This window comes from Camarhynchus parvulus, chromosome 3 (genome assembly GCF_901933205.1).
Source record: "Camarhynchus parvulus chromosome 3, STF_HiC, whole genome shotgun sequence".
NCBI lineage: Eukaryota > Metazoa > Chordata > Aves > Passeriformes > Thraupidae > Camarhynchus > Camarhynchus parvulus.
The window spans coordinates 11761730-11786657 of record NC_044573.1 but is presented as its reverse complement, the minus strand read 5'-3'; the positions used below and the strand labels follow the sequence as shown (position 1 = coordinate 11786657).

The 24928-nt window shown below is 41.0% G+C and overlaps 1 protein-coding gene across 1 annotated transcript in view; it reads right to left on the bottom strand.

Annotated features, from left to right (window-relative positions):
* Positions 1 to 24928, bottom strand: part of LOC115902295 (follicle-stimulating hormone receptor) — a 78664-nt gene that overhangs the window by 11553 nt on the left and 42183 nt on the right. Inside the window, exons 3-8 of the mRNA XM_030945710.1 lie at positions 14769 to 14843; positions 14309 to 14383; positions 6627 to 6698; positions 4362 to 4439; positions 929 to 997; positions 746 to 820 (exon numbers count right to left, since the gene is read on the bottom strand). Coding sequence (XP_030801570.1) covers positions 746 to 820; positions 929 to 997; positions 4362 to 4439; positions 6627 to 6698; positions 14309 to 14383; positions 14769 to 14843 — 444 coding nt within the window. The remainder of the gene's footprint in view (positions 1 to 745; positions 821 to 928; positions 998 to 4361; positions 4440 to 6626; positions 6699 to 14308; positions 14384 to 14768; positions 14844 to 24928) is intronic.

The window sequence follows — 24928 nt, the reverse complement described above, 5'->3', positions numbered from 1 at the left end:
CCAGGGTAGATGCAAAGAGAGAAAGGTTCCAATGAATCAGTGAGATGAAAAAAGAACCTCACATCTCTCTTGCAGCCCTTACATGTGGTGGCTTGTGCTCAGAGACACAGGCAGCTGTGCAAACGCATATATTTTTGGAGCCTGTGGCAAACTGTGGCTCAAGGTAATGGTGGCTGAGATCCATGAGCATCCTACTGCTGAATTTTCTACTGCTGAGTTCTTGATTCCCAGCTCATCACCCACCAAGGACATCCTGCTGTAACTCTATGGGATGTATCTCATACCTATCCCAAGCCCCATCCCTGTAGGATGGCAATTTTGCTTCAGAATTAAGCAAAATTGCTTAATTTTGCACAGATGCAGGGGCAGATCTTCAGTGGCAAGTAATTCAGATTTCAGCATTAGAACCACTCACCCAGTCTTGATTTTACTCAAACAGAAAACCAAAAGCATTTTTTTTAGCAGAAAAAACAAAGCAGAATGACTCCTCTCTTGATCCGGTTTATGAACCTGGATCTAAATCTCTCACCTTCAATACTCTCAAAAACTTGAGGACAAAGTGAAAATAAAGTTCTAGACTGATATTTCAGTTATGGCTTCCTTTTTTTAAAATTCAGAACTAGACCTCTGGTCTTGACCTCCAAGGTTTGCAAGACATTGAAATCCAGACTGGCATTCATATGTTCTTCTCTGACCTTTTCTAAGGAGTCAGTAATGCGAAAAATGTTATCCAACTGCTACTTACAAAACAATAGGTCCATTGGCTCCCTGGAAGACCTCACTTGGTAATTTTTCTAGGTTGTGATTATCACTTAGATTTCTGAAAAACACAATATTTTATGCTGAAACAATCTGAGACTAGAAAAAAAATATCTTGCAGAAGTTACTATCTTCATTTTTCAGAATTGCAAACAACAGAAATAGTTACAGCTCATCCAGGTATGTTCCATTAAATGCATGATCCTCAATGTCCTGAATTCCATTTTTATTGAGCCATCTGCAACAGAGAAAAGGAAAAGAGAGTTGTGTTCTTATTTATGCTCCGTGACTAAAATGTATGCAATTCAAAACAGGGAATCTCAAGCAAACAAAATCATTAAATGGGCATTGAAATGGTGAAATTTCTACAAATCCTAGCCTGTAAGACCCCAGTAGTGGAGGCAGGCTTTGGAGGGGGCAGACATGAATCGGGTGGATGAGTGCTACCATCAGAGATGGAAGCTGGAGTAAGTTCCAGAGTAAGGTCAGAGCTGGTGAAGATGCTGGTGCTGCTCATGGCTCCACTGGGAAGGCAGCAGAGGAGCCAGGGAGACCAGAATCTTTCCTGTTGGTGCTGTCAGCGCCACTCAGCTTTACTCTTAGCAAGATGCTTTTGAAATGCTGGGCCACAGCTTCGCGTTTGCCAGTTATTAGGGAAAAAGCCCTGCTGCGTGCCATGGGCTGACATCCACAGCCAGGCAGGGGGAGGAGGGGGGCTGATGGTCGCTGAGCCAGGTAGGAGGGCACAGGGGACGGCCAAACTGCCCAGGAAGCAGGTGGTTCCTCCTACACTGCTGCCTTGACAGATTACACTCCCTGTCTGCCCTGCTGCCCAGCCCTACCTCCCCAGGCTCCTTTCCCCAGGGGGAGGCCACAGGTAGTGAACCTGGAAATTGATGCTCCTGGGGCTCTCTGCCAAGTTTTTACTCTGGTGCATTACCTAATTAAGGTTTAATGACCTTCCTTCTGTCCCTTCACGGTGCTAAAAATTTACATTGAGGTCAGTTCTATTTATCATCTTTACGGTGCAATCTTTCATCTCGCCTTAAACGTCACCGCGCAGCTCACGCCCTCTCCAACAGGCAGTGACAGGGCTGATTGATGGCAGAAATGGCCTGATTTAATTAAACTGTCAGCCAACCTGGACTCTTTTCTAATTCACTTTGAAAGCTGAGCATACAAGTGACCCACTTATCTGAGGTCTGAGGTGGTGAGCTAAGGTCAGCACGGAGATCAGTCATGGGTCTGGCTGAAAGGATTGCTCTTTTGACCATGACAGGCAGATGCACATAGCTCTGTGTCTATAATGTCTGTCAGGCTGGATCAGGAGAGCTGTCACCATCCCCTTCACTTGCCAGCACCATTAGACATGAGTGAGCAGGCATGGAGGAGAGACAGGTCCCTGCTTACAGCATTTGAAACATTTATTATATTACATTGATCTTATAAATTTGTAGCTGCCAGGCTGATAGATACGTTTTTAATCACACTATTAGCACTTGCTGCATTCTCTCACTGAACATGATGCTAATGCAATGAGATACTAAGGTTGTAAAACAGTCACTGTAGCCACACAGTGTGGACTATATACTCCTGTCACCTTGCTAATAGCATCTGAGTAGTAAAAAGAGTAAAAAAAATTACCCAAATCCTGAGACCTCATTATAGTACAAATAGATGAATTCCTATTGAGGCATATTCTCCCCTCACTTCAACCAGCATCCTTACTGACTCCACTAACTTTTACATTAGCTAGGTGAAAATGGAGGCAGAGATCAGAATTTGGACAGGAGGGCTTTTCCTTATCATTTCATGGCTAGAGCAGAGTTTTAAAACTCTAAAATTCATCCAGTGCAACAGGTCACTGTCCCTGAGGTACCATTTACACCCTATTTCAGGACTGGAAAGATCTATCTCACAGCCTAAGTTGCATGCAGACCTGGAAGCAAAGTGGATTTCTTCCACAAATTTCTAGCACTTCATCACCAACTGTCTCCTCAGCTCCCACCTGTGCTGATCCCATGCATAGCATAAGATTAAGTCCAAACTATTGGTGGAAATATGCTTGGAGCCTTCCATAGCTAGGCCTATTAAAATGGTTTCTCCCTAGAATGTGGGGGTTCAGTGGGTCCTGGATGATTCAATCATCTTTGTTTCCCTGCTTGTGCTAAATGATGTTGCTGTGACTCTGCCGAGTCGCTGGGACTTCAGTTTTGTATAGAAAAAAGGCGTATTTGTGCCTAAAATGAACTAAGATCACCACAGCACAAGGAAAGCCTAATCAGGGCCTCTCAAAGGGTGCATGCAGGGCCTCTGTCCCAAACTGGTCTAGGGAGAACTAGAGTAAAGTTAGGACACTGGTGGGTGTGGGGAGCCCATGACAATAACAGAATCACAGAAAATTTAGGCTGGAAGGGACCTTAAAGATCACCCAGTTCCAAACCCCCTGCCACGGACAGCAACATCTTCCTCTAGACCAGCCTGCACAAAGCTCCATCCAGCCTGGCCTTTTGCACTTCCAGGGATGGGGCATCCACATCTTCTATGGGCAACCTGCTAAAGAATTTCTTTCTGATATAAGCACTGAAACATTTTGGGGAGAAAGGGGAAAGCCAACTTCAAGCTGCTCAAGTAGCACAGAGAGATCAAAACACAGCAAAACTCTGGGATATTTATCTTACCCTCCAGTGGTATAATGAAAACAAACACAGTCTTTGTGAAAATATATACTTGAAAAAAGCCTGTGTGTATATGTGTGTGTGTGTGTGTGTGTGTGTGTGTTTAAAACTTCAGAAAAGTATCAAGAGCTTGTGCATAACTGATAAGGAAAAGGGAGAGATAAAGCCAAATGACTTCTCTTCATTATTGATGGTCTGACCTTGCTCCCCCAGAATCGACGTGAGCTCAGTCAATTCAAACCTCGCTTTTCTCTCTCAGTGTGCCAGGTAAACCACATGGTGGGAATTTTTTCCAGTTTGGCCACTGGCTAAGTGAAAGGAAGGCAGCTTGTTAGCAAGCAAACAGTATGTTTTGATATACAGAGAGAAAGGATCAAAGAAGGCAGCTAGTTCATTAAAATACATGACTGTTCAAACCAAATGTAGGGCCAGCTAACCACGCAGCTCCAAACTGCATTGAGAACCCACTTGTACCAATGCATTAACATTGTGTACAAAGAAACCACATTTCCACAACATCTTCATACGTTCAGGACAAGTAATAAATGTCTTTAAGTGATGCGTCTGACTGTAAATATTTATGAGTTGTGCCATCCTTTTGAACACAATTTGTATCGCAGGGAACTGTAGCTGTAGGTGTTTAACCTTGGCATTGGTAATTACTAAATTCACTCTCTGATGTGCTTCTAAAATAAAGAGCAGGAATAGAACACAATAACAACAAAAAAAAAACACCCCAAAAGCATTCATTTGTTTCATGGCAGAGAAACAGAATACAGAGATCTCAGGGGCAAGGAGAGATGTAAAATCTCAAATTGAATTTGGAAGTGTATGAAAAAGTGCCCAACTCCTGCTATCCTTGACCCTGTACTGGAAAAGAAATGAGCTAACAAGGAGAATAATGAGTTTGCTATGTCTACTCACAGAATCACACTTTCAGAACTCAGGCCCATGAATGAATTTCTTTCAATTGTACGTATATTGATATTGTCTTGAATATCTCTGAAAAATAAAATACAATAGAAACTACACCTTTTTGTACTTCTATGAGCCTTTCAATACAATATGCTGCTTCAAACACAGTATTTTTCCCTTATATTCAATCTGAGGAAGTACAACAGACAGAGGGTAATAACCAAAGTTTCCAAGACATTTTTCTCCCTCAGAGCACAAACCTTCCTGATAAAAAAGGTTGGAGCAAAACATTTCCAACACCCCCATGCTTTCCTCCCCAATAGGCTGAAGACATTAAAATGCATATAAGCTCAGGTCTATAACCCTGAGGTGGATGAAATAGCTCCTCCAGCAAACACACTCCCCAGAAAATGCAATGAGAGGGGGCTGTGAGGCCAACTCTTCTCCCAGCCTCCCAACCAGAAGGAGGAAAGCCATTAGCCTTTCTGGCCTGATTCAGCAGGGCACCTACCAGCCCATGAATCATTCCCCAGCTGATGTCAACAAGGGTGCTTATAAGCTTTGTATGTGCTTAAGAACTTAAATGCAGGACCCCTGTCAGTGCAATTTGTTGAATGGACAAATAAGAATTTCTTTCTTTCCTCAGTTGTGACTGATATAAAAAATATATATAAAAAAAGGAACGTTCTGTTGCTGGCTCAATATAGGCCTCAAAGAAGTTAAATAATGTTACTCATAATTTAGACTGGGGATATTGCTGTTTCCATGCTGTTTCTGTTGGAAAGCATGGAACAAAATTAATTATCTGCAAAGCTTGAAATTAAGTGCGGTTCCAAAATTATCTCATGCTGACCGCTCCATGTAGCCACAACTCTGCACAGAGTGCCACTTACACAGAGGCTTCATTCAGCTAACTGAGGGGCAGCAGGGGCAAGAGTAGGGAGGGAACACAGCATCCATGTGAGTGAACTGTATCCCTCTACTAAAGCTCTGCCCTCTATAAATTTCAAGACCTGTCGTTGGGACTTAAATATTGGCACAGCTGAAGCCAAGGGGAATTCTCTTATTGGCCTCAGAGGATCCAAGGTTTGAACTGAGGTCTAGTTTGGGACTTAATCAGTATCAAGGTCTACTTATTCTTACAGGAAAGTGAGGAGTTGGACCTAAAAAATTCAAAGCTCTTGCTGGTACAGGATGCAGTAATTCCTGTCTAGTTAAGACAGATTATAAACACAAAGGTGTACAGGTGAAAGTCCCTGTAGTGCCACAGCTGCTGCATTTCCTTCATGGTTTTGAGGAGCAATGAACTGAAGTTCTCAGAATTAAGAACTCAAATGTATTCCTGAAGTGGATTTCTTATCTTATATGTCTGTACTCTATATTCAGTCATCCCCTCTATGTTTCATATGCATTTTTATTGATATTAATGGCTATTACTAAGATAGCCATTAATAATTGCAGGAGTAATATTTCTGCAGGTTGAAATCTTCTAATCAAACATCTGAAGATGCAGAACTTTGTATGTTAATTAACAATAAATCTTGTCCAAAACAATGTTTTCAGTTATACTAAGAACTGACCGAGAAATGTATGTCAAAATATTTTTCAGTGAAAAAGAAACCAAGTTTTTCTGATATGCATTTTTTTTTTCTGCAGAAGAAGTGCTTTAGGAAATTAACAGCCTGTTTTCACACAAAATTTTGCATAAATATTTTTTTCCTCGTTGGCACAGGATTTTTCCATAGTAAAAAAATTTTGATTTTCTGGACAGTCTTAGTGACAGAGGAAAATGGAAAAGGGTATGGTAGATAATTCCCTGAGTATGGGTTTTGGTGTGGTTTGCTGCTGTTGTTGTTATTTTGCTTTTCTTGTGGTGTGGCCACTTCTGATGGAACTCAGCTCTGAGATCAGTGACTCTTCCCATGCAGGTCAGAAAATTTTCACCAGGCGGCAACAAATTTCCACTGCCACCACCCTGGTCTGGATTTCAACTTCTGACAGAGGAGTCAAAGGCTCTTATCTGTCCCCTGGGCTGCTCAGACACGTGCTCACACTGCAGTTAAAGGAAGAGTGGTCTGTGAAGTGCAAGTTCCAATGATTTGTAGAAGGGAGACCTGGAGAGACCTGAGACCTTCTGACCATCAATGCCTGCAAAATCACAATCAACACTCCACCAGCAGAGCTAATAAATAAACACATGGGAAATCATGTTTTGAAAGGTTTTGCTGGAGCAGAAGAACACTCAAAAAGTGAAAAGCAAACGTTCAAACTTACAGCAAAACTTTCTGGAAAGAGTGAACCTTGTGGACAGCAGGTAAAAACCGAAGGCCAGTGTTTGATATTAACCTAAGGGGAAGAGAAGATGAAGATTATTCAGTCTGCCCCTGGAAAGAAGGCAACAATTAATGAAGAAGAAAGAATATTGGACTGAAAATGGTTGTCACAAAAGGCAGAGTTTAGACACAAAAGTGGAGTTTCCCAGTAGGAAACTTGACATTGTAATTTAAAAAGTTTTTTGTCCGAAGTATAAGCTGAATTCTGCCTATAGAGGTAAAGGGAGAAACCCTACCTTGGATGATAACACAGTCCCTCCTGATGATCTCAATAAATTGTCCATATTAATTTCCCAACATATTCTAAGAAATCAGTGCACTGACAAAGGATAATTATTGTCATGGTAGATGTTTTAAGACAAAAGTATCAACCCACCACAATTTTAACCTTCTACTAGAATAGAGGACGCATTAATTCCAGGGGAAATTAATTGATGAAATTAGGAGAGAATTAGGACATTTTACTCCCCAGAACCTTTGATAGTGAGGAGCCAAAACCATGGGAACATTTCAGCAGTTTTGCAGCTGGAAATGGACCCAAGCCTCTCTCCTTAGATACCTCCACCCTCCGTCTGCACTGACCATCACTGGCCTCTGCACTGTGGTTCTTGCCCATGAAACATCACCCCAGAGCTGCTGATTCTGAGGGACATCCCTGTGCTCACAGCCACTGAGGTCACAGGTATCCAGAGAGATGGACCACATCCAATTTAGTCAAATTTTGTTATCCAGAGCAGCTGCAAGGTCAGGAAAGAATGTGATGTTGCCACGCAGCAGGAGATGAGTGGTGGCTGCTGATGGCTGGGAGGAGGGCTCAGTGCTGGAGGGAGGAGATGGACTGGACTGGCCTCTGAACATTTGGGAGCATTTTCCAGACACCAAAAAGTCTCATGTTTACCCCACCAAACAAAGAGAAAATATGAATTCTTGAAAGTTTGATTATATCTTTGTGTTTTTAATATATGAGATGGTAAAGAAGGTAACTTTTCACTGAGAATATTGGTTTCTTAAAGAACACCTTGCATCTTATATGCAAGGATATATAAGTTTGTTTTTTTTTTTTTTATCCTGGCACTTAGAACAACATTCTTTTATTATTAGATCAGATTTTTTCCTTCTATTTATTTTTTTAAACAGAATCATTCCTGAATAGCTGAATTGTGATCAAAGGACTGTTTGAGACTGGAAAAAGGGAACATTGGTCATATGATGTTTTTTTATGAACCTAGATCATTTCAGGAGAGTTGCAGTCTTTCAGGTTTCATAATTTGAACTGAAACTAAACGTCTCCATGTGACAACCAAATCCTACATTTGGGAACTCAGGGTGACACATAAGTCCATAAAAAGGTCATTCACTTGCATAAGTACTGCTCTGAGCTCCCTGAGATGGTATCTGGGTATCCTCAGATGCTGAAAAGCCAACTTTGATCTGTCTCATCTTGTAACAGAAAGCAATGGTTCATATGCAGGGAAAAATTAAAGTAGTATTAGTGAATATTCAAGAAGTCAATTTGGGAAAGTTGCTGAAATGTCAAGACTGTTTCATCTCAGGGTTCAGAGTGGTCTGACATTGCATTAACTTAAAAATAACAGCTGTCATGTGTGACCAAAAAAGCTCCACAGAAATGCCTGTGAGAAACTATTACATATAGTTAAATAGAAAGCAAGATTAATGAAGCAGGTGGATTATACATTGTTACCTAAAACATTTCTGCACTTACACTTCGTAAAAGAACTTCGCCAAAAAAAAATTAGAAGCAATAGGAGAAGAACCTGTAAGTCTCCCTTACAATATTTTAAAATACACTCTCTAAATTACTGGAGATACACAGGGTTTTAGTGGAAAGCTGCCTTTAATTTTAAATGCATCATATGCTAAATATTGGTGCACTCCTATTTTACAAGCCCCTTTTAAACACAAATTATGGCAAACATTTTCCCTAGCAGGAAAATGAAGGAGGAGACTGCTGCCAAGCAGTGTGTGGCTACTGTAGGGCAGAGAAGACATAAGAAGCTTTTCTTTCTACAGTCCTTTCCCAAGAAGATCTCAGTCCTCCTGGTGCAGCAATGAAAGGTGACAGGGCTCTAGCATCTGCTATTCAAACCCTGCTCCCAAGGGCAACTTAATCCCAGCATATCAAAATTCCACATTGGCTATCAAGGCTTTCACCATACATGGGAGAAAAACCATTCCCAATGCCTTGGGTTAGTTCTGATCTTTCCAGTAATTCCAAAGCGTTCAGGGCTCAATTTTCACTGGTGTCAACTGAGCAGCATGAGATGAAGAGGAAAGCATCTTTGACAAATCATTACGTATTGAAGTAAATCTACAGGTGGTACAAGGCACTGATTGCACAGAGGCACAGAATGGTGATTAGGAGCGGCAGAGGATGTTCTTTTAATTAAAAGCAGAAAAAAGAACTGAAAAAATATTTAGGTAGACTGCAGCCTAGATCTTCCCTCTCTTTTTATTCCACCAGCAAATCTCCAGAGGCCTTAAAGTGGATAATCTTTCTAGAATGTAGATAATCCAATTTACTGAATATCTTTCCTGCAGGACAGCTTTGTCAATATATTTACCATACAATGTATACATCCTTAGTAACCTCACTTTAAACAAGTGTCCTCTTTAATCTGTGTTATAACTGAGTCCCCCCTTGCCATGCATAAACAGCTTGGTGAGAATATTTTTTTTTTCAGACTGCTGATGGCTGCTTTCCAAGGTATTAATTGTCTTTCTGAAAAGGCTTACTAGAGTCAGCACTTAAGAAAACAGAGCGCCACAATCAGCAGAGAAAAAAAATATTTCAGAAACTAATTCCTGGAAGATTCTAGCTACTTATCTCCAGATATAGCAATTTGGCTGGGGTTTTTTTTGGTGCCAAATTGTAGGAGCTATTCTGGCAAATCTGGGAACACAGTTCACCTCATCAATTTACTGTGGGCATTTGCTAAATTGCAAACTCAAGGTAGGCAGAGATAAACACAACTTCACTCAGGAAGCATTATTTTTGTGTCCCTTAGTCACACTGGTCCCTTGGTGGTGCTTGTGAGCCTGATTGCAGTGGGACATCCCCCTGATTCAGGTATCCCAGGCTTCTGAAATCTGCAGCCCCCACTCCTGGGGAAAGGTCTGTAACTGTGAGGCCAAAGGAAGGAGTGGAGCATCACTTCTTTTTATTGAAGAGTCAACTCCAAGAAAAGGGTCAGGAATTCTGTGGGGTTTGCTGCACCTGCAAATGCAGATTTGTGTTTAGGAAGCAGCAGACAGGTACCAGTTGCTGAAAGACTTTGGAGTTGGGCTCTGCTTCTTCTGCAGGCAAAACCTATAACTTTGGGACCTACATTTTCCCTCCCCTCCAACAATTCTGCTGTATGCCCTCAAAAATAACCTGAAAGGACTGTTACATTCAAATGTTTGTATTGTAAGCTGAGATTGCTTCATACAGGACATGGACACCCCTCAAAAATGAACCAAAGGACATAGATCACATATGATAACTAATTTTGGAAAGAAAATGAGTTTGAAAAGCCATCACTACATTATTAAGGAGACTATGCCACAGGTCTCCCTAATGAGAGCCAGATAAATAATCTTGTACCCATGAAAAGGTCAGTAAGTCACCATTTTGAAGCAGTCTGTCTCTCTGGCATATACCCAAGAAAACCAATTAGCAATTCTCTTCACTGCTTCTAAAAGACTGGTGGGAAAGTTAAGGTTGCCTGTTTCTAGAAGGTTTAGGCCGTTCAGCTCTGTGTTTTTTCAGCATTTTCCTCTCCTTTGTGCTTTTGCCATACTGGTAATGATGATGCAGGAGACAAGGGAGTGACAAAGGGGCTGGGAGGAAATGTATTTGTCTCCAAGTTGACAGAGATAAAAGCATATTAATATTCAACAGCTGGTGACCATAATGAGCCCGTGAAACTGATGAGGGGACTGACAAGGCTAGCTAGAGCTTCTTGCCTGCCCATAAACATGACCGAGTGGCTATACAACAATTTTTGTAGAAACACAGAGAAAGCCTTGCAAACAATGTGTTGCAAAGGTCATTAAACTAATGGGCTGTAGTACCTGGGCTCAATTTTGGACATTGAGACTGATTTTTTTTCCTCTGTGTTTTCTGAACTAAAAGCACCAGTAAATATATTTTTCTTTCTGAAAGTTTTTCTGCATTGTGTTTTAAGCATTCTGCTACAGCCCCAGAATTGTGTAAGGAATCAGAGCATGTGTCTTGTACCCTGCCAGATTGTCCCCATAGCTGTGAGCTTCAGAAGAACCACAATGATCCAAGGATGGGCAGGTACCCAAGTCCTTGTGCTTTGAGATGCTGGTTGCAGCTTGGTCACTCTGTACCTCCTTACACAGTCAGACACAATCACCTAATCTGTTATGTGACAAGATATTGACAAAACCGTGTGCTATTCCTTCCTAACTTACAGCAATTGATGTGAAAATTAGGCAGTGTTGTACAGGTTTACAAGTTTCCAGGTTTTACAAGTTTCCTTTCATGGCCTTAAAATTTTTATCATTTCTGCAATAGCTGTTCCACGCAGATGCTTTACTCTTTTATGAATTATTTTGAACTGTAGTCCCACATGTTTACAACCTTTTGCTTGTGTATTGTATAAAAAGCCCTGAACAACCACCACAACCCCCCACCCCAAACTTAACAGAAAAACCATCAATCTGTTAACATCCTCAACACCTTACCTTATATTTTCAATACTGCCTCTTCCCTACATGTCACAGGAAGGTGAATATGAGGACTGGGTTACCTTTATCAGATGGTGTTTTACAGCCATCCACCAAGGTTTCTGCTTTCTCATTAAATTAACTATCCTACCCTTTCAAACAGGAAAACTTTCTGCCTATTCAGTTTCCAAAAGGGAAAACTGAATAGGAAAACCAGTCAGTGAAGCCAGGGGATGGAGAAAATGGCATATTTCCTCCAGAAATGTAGGAGGAGAGAATACAAAGGTGTGGCTTTGAGCATGTTGATTTGAGCATGATGTTACTCAGCATCACGTCCAGCTCATTGGATGCAGAATTCTTCCCCAAGAACTTTGTGTACTGCTCCCAGTCCCTGTGTTGGGAAATGATGTAGCTCCACTGAAGCCAACAATATTGTACAGATTTATACACCCAGCACGTCTTCCTCAACCCTTGCTATTAGAACAAACCCCACATTCATCTGTTCAGAAGCTCCCAGCCATGAAACCTGCTCCTTTTGTACTCTCTCTAATCATGCAAGACTGGGGGGTTTTACCTCCTAAAATGAAGGCACAGAGGGGATGCAGCATGAATCCACTAGTGGAGTAAGCACCAAAGATGGATTTTATGAACATAAATCAGAGAAAAGCTTTGGCACAAGAATGAACATGAATGAAGGGGCCGTGAATAAACTAGAGGAAATCTTCTAGTTACCAAATCATTAAGTTTCCAGAAAAGCCTCTCCTGGAAAATGGAGGAAAGCAGAGAACAGTGAAGAGCATCAGAAATTTCAATAAAGCACTTAATTAATGGGATATATGAAGTGGATCTGGGAAGAAATAGGATACAGCAGCTGGAGAGTCTCTTCTAGCCCTCTATGCTCACAGGAGAAAAAACCTTGAAAAAACTTCATAACGCAGTTTCCCCTGATATCAAGAAGCAAGTAAAACTAGCTGAAGAGGACAGGGGAATGGTCAGGTAGACAAGCAATCCTCTGTATTTTCAATCTGTTGCTTCTATAGGTCATAGGATTGCTGCTGCAGCTGAATTTTTACATAGGTGGAATATTTGAGTCAACATGCATGAGAGTGTGGAATGACAAGTGTTCACAAGTGTTTAACATCCACTAGTGCCAAGAGAAAAACTTTCACTATTTCAGATATCTAAAGTGTGAATTTACCTTCCTCTATGATTTCCGTGTCCCATATTTAAATGCTCACTGTGTGTTCTTTAGTACGTTCACATTTCTGCTTCGATTACATGTGAGACAAATGTGCTCTCATTCTTTCCACCCATCTGTACATCTGACAACTGTACTCCCCACAGCAGCTTGTTCTGGGGATTTTACATGGAATAAACAAGTGCTGTGGTTTTGTTCTTTGGTGGCCAGAGCTACTCAAAGGCAGCGGTCACTGCTGAATGACTCAGGCTGGAAATGGGAGGAAAAAGGCACATGATATCTCCTCATGACGATGCAAACTTAGAGCTTTATTTCCCCACTGTCAAGAGAAAATCTGTGTTGCTGTTATGCAAACACAAAATGTAAAGTTTACCAAGGTGCCTGATGAATTTGATAAAGTGGGAATCAGTCAAAATATTGGGAAGAGCAAAAATCCTACTCCAAATCTAGACACATATTCCAGTTCAATGAGGGTTTAAACTGTAATGGCTTCTGTAGTGCTAAATACACCTTATCTCCTAAAGTCCAAGTCTTAAATCTCAAATCTTAAAGTAAAAATTCAAAGCAATACACCTTGGCATTTTTGAGCCCAGAACCTGTCAGATACTAGTGATTTTCAGAGACTTTAAACACTCTTTGGCTTACTGGGAGCTATGCTTATCAAACCACTGACCTGATTTCATACTATATAAAATCTCTAACCAGACAATGAAATGTTTCCTTTTATGTACTGAAATGTACAAACCATGGCCAGGCTTCTCACATGAGTAAGGAAAACAAGGCTTCTTGTATGAGTAAGGTTTCTTGTGTCAGTCAGGGAAATCAGACGGCGTTTATGTGTTCAGGGGGATGGACATACAAAAGTTAAGTTGGTATCCTGCAGGGTGAATAAACTGGTATCCTGCTCACCAAAGGGTACCATTTGAGCTGTATAAGCTGCCACCATTAAAACCAACTAGTTTTGTATGGAGTTCACTGGACTTCATTGGGGTTCTAACACAGAGGAGAGACCATCAGTCACATTAAAACCATGTGCTAAAAGCAGCCAAAATACATTTGAGTAACCAGCTTCCTGTAAGGATGCATTCAGTTACCACTGAATTTTGATGGCATCTCCACAGAAGCGGATGTGGCAACCACAGTGGTGCAAATCATATTCCTGGTGAGGCTGGCTGAGGAAATAAAGCTGTACATACAGCTGTATTTTGTATACAATTATTTTGTATCTGTATACAGCTATATGTTTGTATTTTGGGGATCTAATCATCTCACATCAGGCACTTATGAAGACCGTGGCTATAACACCACTTTTGCCAAAGAAAAAATAATCTGAATGTTTAATGCCATGTATGAGACATATAACAGAAGGCAGCACCATAGCAAAGACTGATGAGAGATTTAATTTTTTTCCCTAAGCTCCCAGGAGGAATTTCAACCTAAAGTTGTTTCTACAGACGTAAGGAAGCTCCAGCTCCTCTACTCATCACTCATTTTCAACCTCTTGCTTAGAAAGGCTTGAGGAACTTGTGTGTGGGACTCTGTGGAAGCTTTATCTTCAGCTTTTCTGAGGAATGTGCAGGCATGAAAATGTGTCTTGATAATGTGCAACTGGTAGTGAGGAGAGAGAATCATCCTGTCTTATCACCCACAGTGCTCAGCACCAGCTGGACAAACACACAGGTGTGTAATTCAAAGTGACACTAGGAGTTGTAAAGAGCAAAAGATCTTACAAATATCTGAGGCTTGGAAGGTGTTGGAAGGCATCTTTATCGATGTACACGAGGTTGTTGGCTTTCTCAATTCTTCTGCAAAGAGGAAATGAAACATCAGAGCAAAATATATCAATATATTGATAACTGTGTTTGTCCCATGATGCAGTGGAACAATGCACTGAGATTTTCTTTTTGGCAGCAGAAGATCTGGATGATTTCAGGGAGCAGCCTACCATGGACAGACAGACCCCACCACCTTTTAATCCTGGCAGTGATCTGAGGATAAATTTTTGCCTGAGCAGGTAAAGAAAGGGGCAGCTAGATAAGAAGATGGAAAAGACAAAGGGAGATTTCAAATGCTCCTATAATGCTACAAATTCTTCAGTGCTTACCTGAACCAAACTGCAAAACCTTTGATACTTGCCTATAATGAATCTTTATAATTGTCTCCTTTGCATTTAGATTGCTCATTACTTACATTTCATGTAGTTTGGGAAGGTTGGAAAACACATTTGCTTCTATGACCTCCAAGGCATCATTCTGTGAGATCTCTCTGAAAAATAATTTAGAAGTCAAGATATTTCAAGTCATGGTGAAGCAGAAAATGGAGAAGTGAAAAATTCACAAGGAACTTCTTCTCAGATTACTGATGAGTTTTAAAAACAAGGTTGATATCAGATAAGAAAACGGAAACGCTGATGAGTACAAGGGGCAAGCAACAATAACAGTCAGGAACAGAGATCCGAGGCTGGAGTTTGTATCTGCAGCATCAGCCCTGCATATCCTGCTGTCACCATTCCCTGTGCATTAGAAGTCAGGGTCTGTCCATCATGGGCTACTGGCCTTCTGACATTACTAATTACTGAGAGAAATTTAATGAAACCTTTTAACTCAGTGAAGAAAAGAGGGGGTGAAGGTGACTGAAAACAAAGACAGCTAAAAAGTTCCCAAGAAATATTGCACCACTTCAGCAACAGGACACTGCTGTCTTGACCCAATGGGAAGAACAGAGACTAAAATTAAGCCACCAGCAGATGTGCCCTTGTTAGCACCAGCTGGAGACCACAGAAGTGAAGAAGTCTTCCACACCTTGGAGCAAACCTCATTTGACATGGTCTGTACAGTTAATGCCCACTTACAGCCAGAGAACTGCAGAATATAAATGGCCAGTTTTACTGCTATCACCACACCAGAATGCATCTCCTGCTAGTCCAGAACACATCTTTCTTTGCTTCCTTAATGTGTGTGCTTAGGCTCTGGTGTAATTTAGAGCTCAGGATTTCCCCTGCTGAATCAAGCGGGCATTACTGCAGTGTCCCCTGTCCCAATCACATCACTTATATCCTGGCACTGACCAGGAAGGTCAAGGCAAAGACAGCCATGCCAAAAGATTCCTCACTGCCATATTTTTGGAAATGGTGCCAAAATGTTACTTTCTCGGGCTGAGGTCAGCTGTAGGAAGTAAAATTTGTAATACAGTTGTAATTCAGTGATATTTTCATGGTCTATTGCATTTTAATCATAAGGTAACTACACACATCTTTGGGATGAAACCTTGGATAAATAGATTGGAAATGGGATGACACTTGTTCCTGGATATCTTGTTCTTTTGAAATTATGATGGCTGCAAATAGATTCAAATAGGCCCGAGGTAAAACAAGAGATTGTAATGTCAGGTGCACAGCCAAAAAATAATCACAAAAATTAATCAGAGGAATATAAATGTGTTCCACTCTCTTCTAAGTAACTGCTGAACCATACCTGACAGATTACCTGCCCATTTTAGACGAACAGAAGCCTTGCAAAAGAAGGCATGTTTTTCACCTGACCTTTTCAGTTTTAAAAAATGCCTTAGTGGTTTAATATTTTTTAGTTTAGTAAGAAGTTCTCCCTTCTGTTTCCTCAAGTTTGGTGGTTTTTTTTTTTAATGGAAGAAATCCAACTCTGCACTGCTCCAGGAGCTCTAAACTGGCTGGAGAATAAGAAAATAAAAGTACATGAGGACTGACAATAGGTGCTTGGCAGGGTGCATTCAGAACTGGGCTTGTTTAGCAGCAGCTCCACATGTGAGTGTGCTCCTCTTTATTACTTAATTTTCAGCAGCAACAAAATGTTTCAAAATTACTTAATTTTCAGCAGCAACAAAATCCCTGGAAACAGGGATTCCTTCATGCCATGTGAGATACACAGCCATTGCAAGGGATGTTTCAAAGACTTTTTATCATCTTCCTATTTTCTTTAAAAATAAGTACAAGATATAAGTAGAAATATCCAGAAGAACAGAATAGAATAGAATAGAATAGAATAGAATAGAATAGAATAGAATAGAATAGAAGCAAACACTCCCTATGAGGTATTTATATGACAATATAAAATTCACTTGCCTAGCTACAGTCTCAAAGATTTAACAATGTGGGAAGTGTCTCACACTTTTAAGGTTTAGTTTGGTTTTCCTCATGCTCTTTTTGGGTGGTCAGGTATATATTTACCATTCCCCACAATCTAAAAATCACTTTTCTAGAAAAAAGAAAATCTTCAGAAAAAGCACCACCTTTAATACCAACAAATACATTTAGCCAGCAAATACTTCATGCCACTAAGAAGTTCAGGGAAAAAATGTTGCAGATGTGTTGGCCTTACACAGGGAAAAAAGGGTTATTAAGAAACCATAATACAGTTGTGACCTCACCCAGCAGATAGTGCTGCCAAGGGTAATAATTTTTTATGATCCAATCTGCTATCTAACTTTGGAACAACTTGGATGACACAGCTTTTTTAATGGGTTGCTTAAAAATGAATGTTTCTGCATCAGAAGAGTGTTTTGGCTTCCTGGGAGTGTGGTAGGTTCTTGGCTTTGTTTTGATTGAAGAAATGGAAGATACAGATCTGATTAAGCTGGGGCACCAGCAGGCCATGGCACTCTGGAAGGCTTGGAGAATGCATGGTGAGGGAAAGGAATGAAGAGAGGGAGGAAGATAGGAATCTCTAAACTGTTTTTGCAAGATTAGGTTTTTAAAATAGTAAGTTTTTTAGAGATTGTGTTTTAAAGAGAATGAAATAACACCTCTGTGAGGGGGCTGCCAGAGATGTGGGAAATGACTTGGCTTTCATTCTAGCATTCCCATTCACAGGTACACAGGCAACAGGCTTGGTTTTTTTAAACAGGGAATGAAAACATGGACATATATAAATATGTCCATTTACAAGGACATTTTTTTGTCTTCCAGCTGAAGCAAACCTCTTTTTCAGCTAATGAGGTTATGAGCATCTCAAGACCAGCAAAAGGGACAGAAGGGAAAACTGTCAGTGGCAGAAGGCAGTAACCCTTCTGGTGCTGGGCTGCATCCTCTGTGTTCAGGGGATTGCAGTGGTGAGGAAACAGACCCTCTGTCCCTTGCAATGAACTGTATCCTCTGCTATACCCTCTCCAGAAAATCCTGGTGTTGATAACCTTGCTCTTAATTGTTCTTTGCAGATGAATCCCAGTTTTGGGCTGCACATAAACCTGACAGGGCTGTTGTTCAGGTAAGAAGGACAAATGAAATAAAACCATTCTGTTTAGCAGATCAGGCACACACTGTGAACAACAGGCAGCAATAATCTGGGATTTGGTCGCATAATTTGTGTGAGCTATTCATTCATACCTAGCAAAAAAGTGCACACCTGCTCCTGGAAACCCCAAACAACACTGTCTTGGACACAGGCATCCATGACATTAAAAGTGCAAACCACTGCTGCTCACATCAAACAACCAACTCAGCAGACTCAGATCCTCTGCAGAGGAGAGCAAATAACACCTGAGGCAGCAGCTACAAAGAGAAAAAAGGGATTGCTGGCTAGTGTTTGTGCAAGTGTTTTGTCTTGCAGTATAAACACACACAAACAGATGATTGCTCATAATGCAGATCTGATTATATGTCATCAAGAGAGAAGATAGGGCTGTTATTATGTTGTTTGTTTGGAATGAATGACACTATTAGTGCTACTGGTAGCTATGGTAGGAAACCCAGCCAGCAATCCCAGCATCACTTCTCAAACAGACAAGCCTTGGAATAGATGATGTGCAAAAAAATCGGGGGCAATTTCTTCCAAGAAAACCCCAAATATCCAAACCACCCAGTGGTTGCAAAGTGCTTAGGCATCTGCCTGAGCTTAGTTTTCACTGCATGCAGAGCTGAAATCACCAGTGATCCTTGAAAGCATAAATTGTTCACTCAAATAGAGCCTAAAAGATGAAAAAGCATTCAGTAAATGCATTTTCCAAAGGCACAAAGGACAGCAGTCTTTATTTTTCTGCAAAGAGAATATAAGACTCTAAGATGTGATATCACAAGATTAAGGGATCTCCTCTAATTTGCCACTAAGGCAGCAAACTGGAATCACTATTACCCATTCCCCAGCAACTGAGTGCAGTGTGTCATTTCCATGTGTGACAGTCAGAGCCTGTGTTAGAGGAGAGAGAGATGGAAAAATCATTCATTTAATCTGCCTGCAGAGCTGCCCTTAGGCAAGGCCGGGGGTACAACTTCATGACATCTGTGGCAGAGCCCAGTGTGATCCAGAGGAAGGATTCCTCTTCAAACCAGCTGCACCCAGAGTGCAACCTGTAAAAATCAAGATACATCAAAATGGCCTTTTAAACAATTCTGTTAGCAAAGGACTTAGGGTTCATGGCAGTTTCTCTGTAGTCCACTGAAGGAAAAGTCTCTTAGGCTAACCAAAATCTTACAGAAAAAACAAGATTCAACTCACAAACTAATGGTCTTGGGGCCAAGTGGTCTAATGCTTCAAAATAACAAAAGAATAATAGATTGGAGGTTTATTGGTCTTTTATGATAGGAATTCCTTTCAGGATCAGAGTAGAGCACGCAGGGATAGGGTACAAGGTAATTTCTTCTCCTGCTTGGAAATAGGACTGTTTTAAAAAATTGTGTGCTTTATATATGCATGCCTGTGTACAGATAACAGAGATCAGTGAGAGGTAAGTGGTGTCAAAAGAAGAGCAGAGCATACAAGAGGCAGAAGAGCAGCTTGGACCAGCATTAGCCTCTCACACAATGCCCAGGGATGTGTGATTTTGAGCATGAAGACCTTGTAGTTCCTGCAGCAGGAATGGCAGAGAGAAACTGCTGCCCACCTGGTGAGTTTGGCTGTCTGATGGCCACAGTAAGTGTGGGATTTGTGGATATCTGCATTTCTTCTCCCCGTGGTGGAATAGCAGGGGGGACTGCCCTGTCTGTCAAGGCTTCTCTGGTCCTTGCTTGGTGTGTGCACCTTGCACACAGATGTGGCACATGGTGTGAAGGAGGGATTTCACCCCTCTGCAGGCACACAGGACCTGGTGGTGACTCCATCTCTGTAAACTCCTACAGCCTTCCTTCAATTCCCTTCCAGAGCAGGTGTGTACACAGGCTATAGACTTGATCTGTTCACCTTGTATTTCCTGTGATACATTATAATTGGGTATTTATTGGCTATTATCCTTCACCTTTGATGCAGTTTTGCTGTGGCATAGCTGTCCCGTGGATTCCCAGGAACGCTTGTCTTTCACTCTGTGGGTACCTGAAATCAGGAGTGATGCTGGAGGTTCAAGGTACTGATTCCCAGAGCAGGTGGCCTCGCTGTGCTCTCTGTACTGCTACAAATCAACAGCATTGTGTTCATTTAAGGGAAAGGAGAAGGCAAAAAAGGCCAGCAATGCTTATTTCCCCCCCTTTCTATAAATATAAATGCTCTTTAGAGCAATTTTCCAGGTCAGTTTTACTCAGTGCTTTGACTGATGCCACAATTTATGTCAAGCTTCACAAGTAAATGTGGTGTTGCCCCAGCAATCCTGCCCAGCATTCACTGGGTGAGCCCCCACGGGACCTGCCTGAGACGTGTCTGAACTGAAAAATTAAACACCTGGCTACCTCTGTCCTCTCTGTCTCTCTGTCATGGATGGAGTGGCTCTTATTTCTTCAGCCTGATCAGAAACAAGGCAGTCTAAAATCTACTTTTGAAAACTTCCCTCTGAAGTGACAGCAAAATGCTACTGCATTGATTTAAACAGGTTACAAAAGAAAAGCCATTTTTCTTAAAAATATTAGAGACTTTTGACCTTTAAAAATAGATAGTTGACACTTTGTCCTGTCACTTCCCCTTGTGAACATGAAAAACATGTCTCCCTGCCATGATTTATTGAACACCAGGGAGTTACAGGGTAATATCTCTTAGCAGATATTGATGTTTCAGAAATGAAATCAAGGACTGACTCTTCTCATCATCTCTTTACTTTGCTGAAGATACACACAGATGTTGTACTGGCCTTACTAAATAAGTGGAAAACCCATTTAACCAAGTGAACACTAATGGCAACTCCACACCTGGAGTCAGATAGTGCATCAGTCTTTGAGGGAGATTATCAGGAGATCCCAATGCTGTGCCTTCTTGTCTTCTCCAAAGGGCAGGAAACCATGTTTCCTCAAATAAATCCCTGCAGGCTCAGGAAAAAAAAATGCAAATTTCTGCACAGCAGACAGAAGCAAAGGGGATTTTATTTCTATCAGTGCTTTAGCACCATGCCAACAATCCAGATGAAAATCTGTGGAGAGTTTGGTTGCATCAAATTAATTGTCCATGTAAAGGTTTTAAAATGGTCTCTCTAATCTGAAAAAGCACATGATTAGTCTGCAGAATTGGGACTGATAACAACCAGATCCAACAGACGAAGCTACATCATTACAAGAATCGATTTTATAATCAGTACAGTTTGGGGGACAGATATCTGCTCATACTGCAGCACTAAGGGAGTGTATTACACTCCTTTCAGTTTATTGCCAGCAATGCTGAAAATGCATGAAACTTTGTAGGGTCAAACAAGAAAAAGGGTCTTTGGAGGAAATGACAACTTTCCACAGAAATCTGGCTCCACACAGGCAGTCCAGAGAGATGGGGCTCAGAACTTATTGCCCTCCAGCCCCTGGGACACACATATCTGCTGCCCCTGCTTCAGGAATTACTAAATTTTGTCTTTGGCTATGAAAGCTTGCAGGGGAGACAGAAAAATGTGTGTAAAATGGAAACACTGAGTCGATGGCACTTTTTCCCCTCAGGCATGGTGGGCTCCAGAGGACGTTGAGACCATGCTGGCAGACAAAGATGGGTGTTCAGCTGAGGAAGGGACCTTCTCTTTCAGAGATGCTGATATTCCTAAATTGTAACTCCTTCCATGGAAATGGGCAAGCAGCATTTATTGCCACTTATCTTTTGTTACTCCTCTCTTGGCTTTAGTAGCCAGCTAATGATGAATAGTTTATTAAGATGACCTGGGGAGATGAAGAAATTGCATTGGAGACAATCATTCAGGAGAGCAGCTGAACGAGGAAGTGCAGAGAATAATTTCTGGGAAAAATCAATAGGCAGACTGTCTTGGGCTGGGAGAACATGTGGCTCCCAGAACCCAAAGTCTAGTGACAGCCTTTCCAAACAGATCCTCCTGAAGCAGATGCTCCCAGATACCTCAGCAGACAGTTTTGAGATGCTTTAAGGAAGCACACAGTCATGAGAGGCCTCTGGAGGACAGTTCATTACTAATTCAAATACATTACAGAAACAGGAATATCCAGAATAACAAGTGCCTCAGATAGGCACAATTAAACATTTTAGCTAAGATAGGAAAGTCTAAAAAAAATTTGTTCTTGCTCCTCAATTTTTGCTTTAAAAATCCTCCCAGAACACTGATTATTATACAGCAGAGCAAATTATATAGTACATACACACACAGTACATTTCATTTCAGTGAAAATAAATCTCCATGACTTGACCCATCATAAGAAAAATATTAGCATTGCCTAATGTTAAGGCCAATTATAAATATAGACATCATCCAACAGCTGCCAGCACCATGCACTGCATCTTTCAAATGCTCTCCTGAAAGGATTTAGGTTTCTGTTAGTCAGTGTTAAGAGTTGTCCTTGTGAAATATTCTTTTCCAGCGCAGAGATTTCCTTGTCTCTTCATTTCAGTTGCATTCATTCTTCCCTTTCATAAAAGTGACTTACTGTCCTTATGTTTTGTGTCTAACTGAACCCTACAAACTCTTATCCTTGAGCTTTGGCACCAGGCTCAGCTAAGATGGTACTGCATAAATGTTTGCATGATTACATGCAGCCTAACCAAGGAAAAGGATATTCTTTTATGCTTCCAAAGTTAAATCCAAACCTCTGCCTTGCAAAAGGCTGCCAGAGAAAAAGCACACACCACCAAGAAGCTACTAAGCCAAAAGCTTTACAAAACAGGTGTGCAACAAGACTTATTGATCTAATTATGATATCATCATGAGCAGAAAAAATTACTGCTAACCCCAAATCTGCATGTTCTGTATTGGAGGATGCAGAAATGGCAAGGAAACATGGGAATTGCACACAATCCCTAACCTTTTTGCCAAGTGGCAGCAAACAGGAGCCTGAATCAAGACACCCAGAGTCTTATTTTACAAATAACTGAACAGCTGTCCACTATGAAACCTTGGAAAATCATATGCTTCCACCTGAGTTACAACCCTTATCAGCAAACTCTGCAAGGCTGCACACAGATGAGAAACTCTTAACAGGGGGAAGATGTCATAAAGCTTGGGCCAAAATTCACTATAATAATATGTTTCTGTGTTTGTGTGTGTATACACACAATATTCCAATAAAAGCAATAAAAATAATGAATCCATGGGCACAGGAGGGTCCTTGCTCACTGAAAGCAGGCAGCAGCTGCCTTTCTGCACCCCTCACCCCATATCCAAGGAGGCTGCTGACACCACTGCTCTGTACCCCGCTCTGGAGAAGCCCTAAACACACAAAGGCTTTCTGCTCTCGTGGGGCTTTCTCAAGGAAATCCTCAGGCTGGACCCAGCCCTTTGATGGGGAGCCCTCAGGAAGAACCATTCCATAGGCATGAGGCAAAACCCAGAGGCAGTTTTGAGCCACTTGGGAGCAACCTGTTCCTCCTGGGCCAGAGTACTTTGATCTACCTGGTAAACATTCTCCTCCCCTCTATCCTGGGGCATGAACACCCGGGGCATAGAAGGAAGTTTGACCTAGAGATGATGCACAAAGCCTTACTGGAATTAGCTCTTCCTTTCTTATCAAGGAAAAGAGGAATCTTCCTCCCCAGCCACAGAACTAAAGAAGGAGGCTGAAAAAGAAACCTGGTTTGAATAAAAAAAAGTAATGTTTTCCTTAGAAGTTGCTGTGTCTACATATACTTATGATATTTTTTTCGTCTGATTTCCTGTATTGATGTAAATAAAATTGAACTTACAGTGTTTTCACAGCACTCAAGCCCGGCAAAACCTTTTTGTATTTCCACAAAAACCCTCTGAGAAAACACTACTGATTAGGGGGAAAAACAATTCCTGAAGAAATCCCAAACCATAAAAATCACCATTTGGAAAAGTCATGATGATGAAACACATTTAAAAAATAAATAAATTAAATTAAATCCATAATTTCTGATAAATATCATTGCTTTAGTTGAGACTGAAGAAGATTTCAGACTCTGCAGCAGAAGGAATGAAAATCCATTGATTTTAATAGTGGATATGTATTTACATTAGCATTCTACATTTTAGAGGAGTGCATGTTTTCCTGCAATTTTGAATAAGTGTTTTCTCTAGAAAGCATACAGCTCAGTACACAGAACACAGAAGTACACAAACTTAAAGGCAATCCTGTGACAGCAAATCAGCTCAGATTTAAAGGGATGTTAAATACTGAATTAAAACTAAAAGAAAAATTATGCTCTGTTTCTTTTTCCACCAGATGGGAAAAAAGCTTGCATTTTTGAATTATTTTAGTGGCAAAATGAAGAAACAAATATAACATAATATTATAGAACATGATCAGAATTCTCTCTGAAAGATACTTTATCTTGAAATTACTGAAATTTGGACCAGATGCCTGGACAGAAGAACATCTTTCTCACATGCAGAAAGATCCAGCAAACAGAAAGCAACCAGCAGCACCAGCACACACCACGTTCTGCTACACAAAGGTGATAGGGTGGCATTGTAGTCTTTCCACCAGTTCCAAGATGGCTCTGCAGTGTGGCTCTGGCTAAGGGATTCTCCAAGTGAATCCCTGGTGCTCCAACTGAATGCCTTTGGTAAGGACAGATTATGCAGCAGCTTAAGTATGTGAGGTTTTAATTTTTGACTTTGCTCTGAAATCGTGCAATTGGTATTTCAAAATGCTAGGGTCAGGACAGTGGAACCTATTTAACTTTAGGACCACCCAAAGCCCCACATCAGATGTTTTGGATTTAGTTGATCCTAATGAATTCAAACATACTTGTGTATTTTGATTTTTTTGTATGTGTTTTCTTGTGTGTGTGTGTTTGTTTGTTGTTGTTGTCTTTTTTCAACTGGCACACAATTCCAATAAATTTTATAACTTATTTTCAGTGAAATGGATGAACCTCTGTGAGCATGCAAGTCCCAAGAAGCCACATAGAGAATATGTATTGATTAGACCTGTTAAAAGAGATTAATTCTACAAAACAACTCCACTTCTGCTCACTTTTTTTCTCTGTGTGCTGCTAAAGTCAATTTGAGGACATTCATCCACTGAAGACTGAGAGGAGCAGAGAAATTCCCCTGGAGTTCAG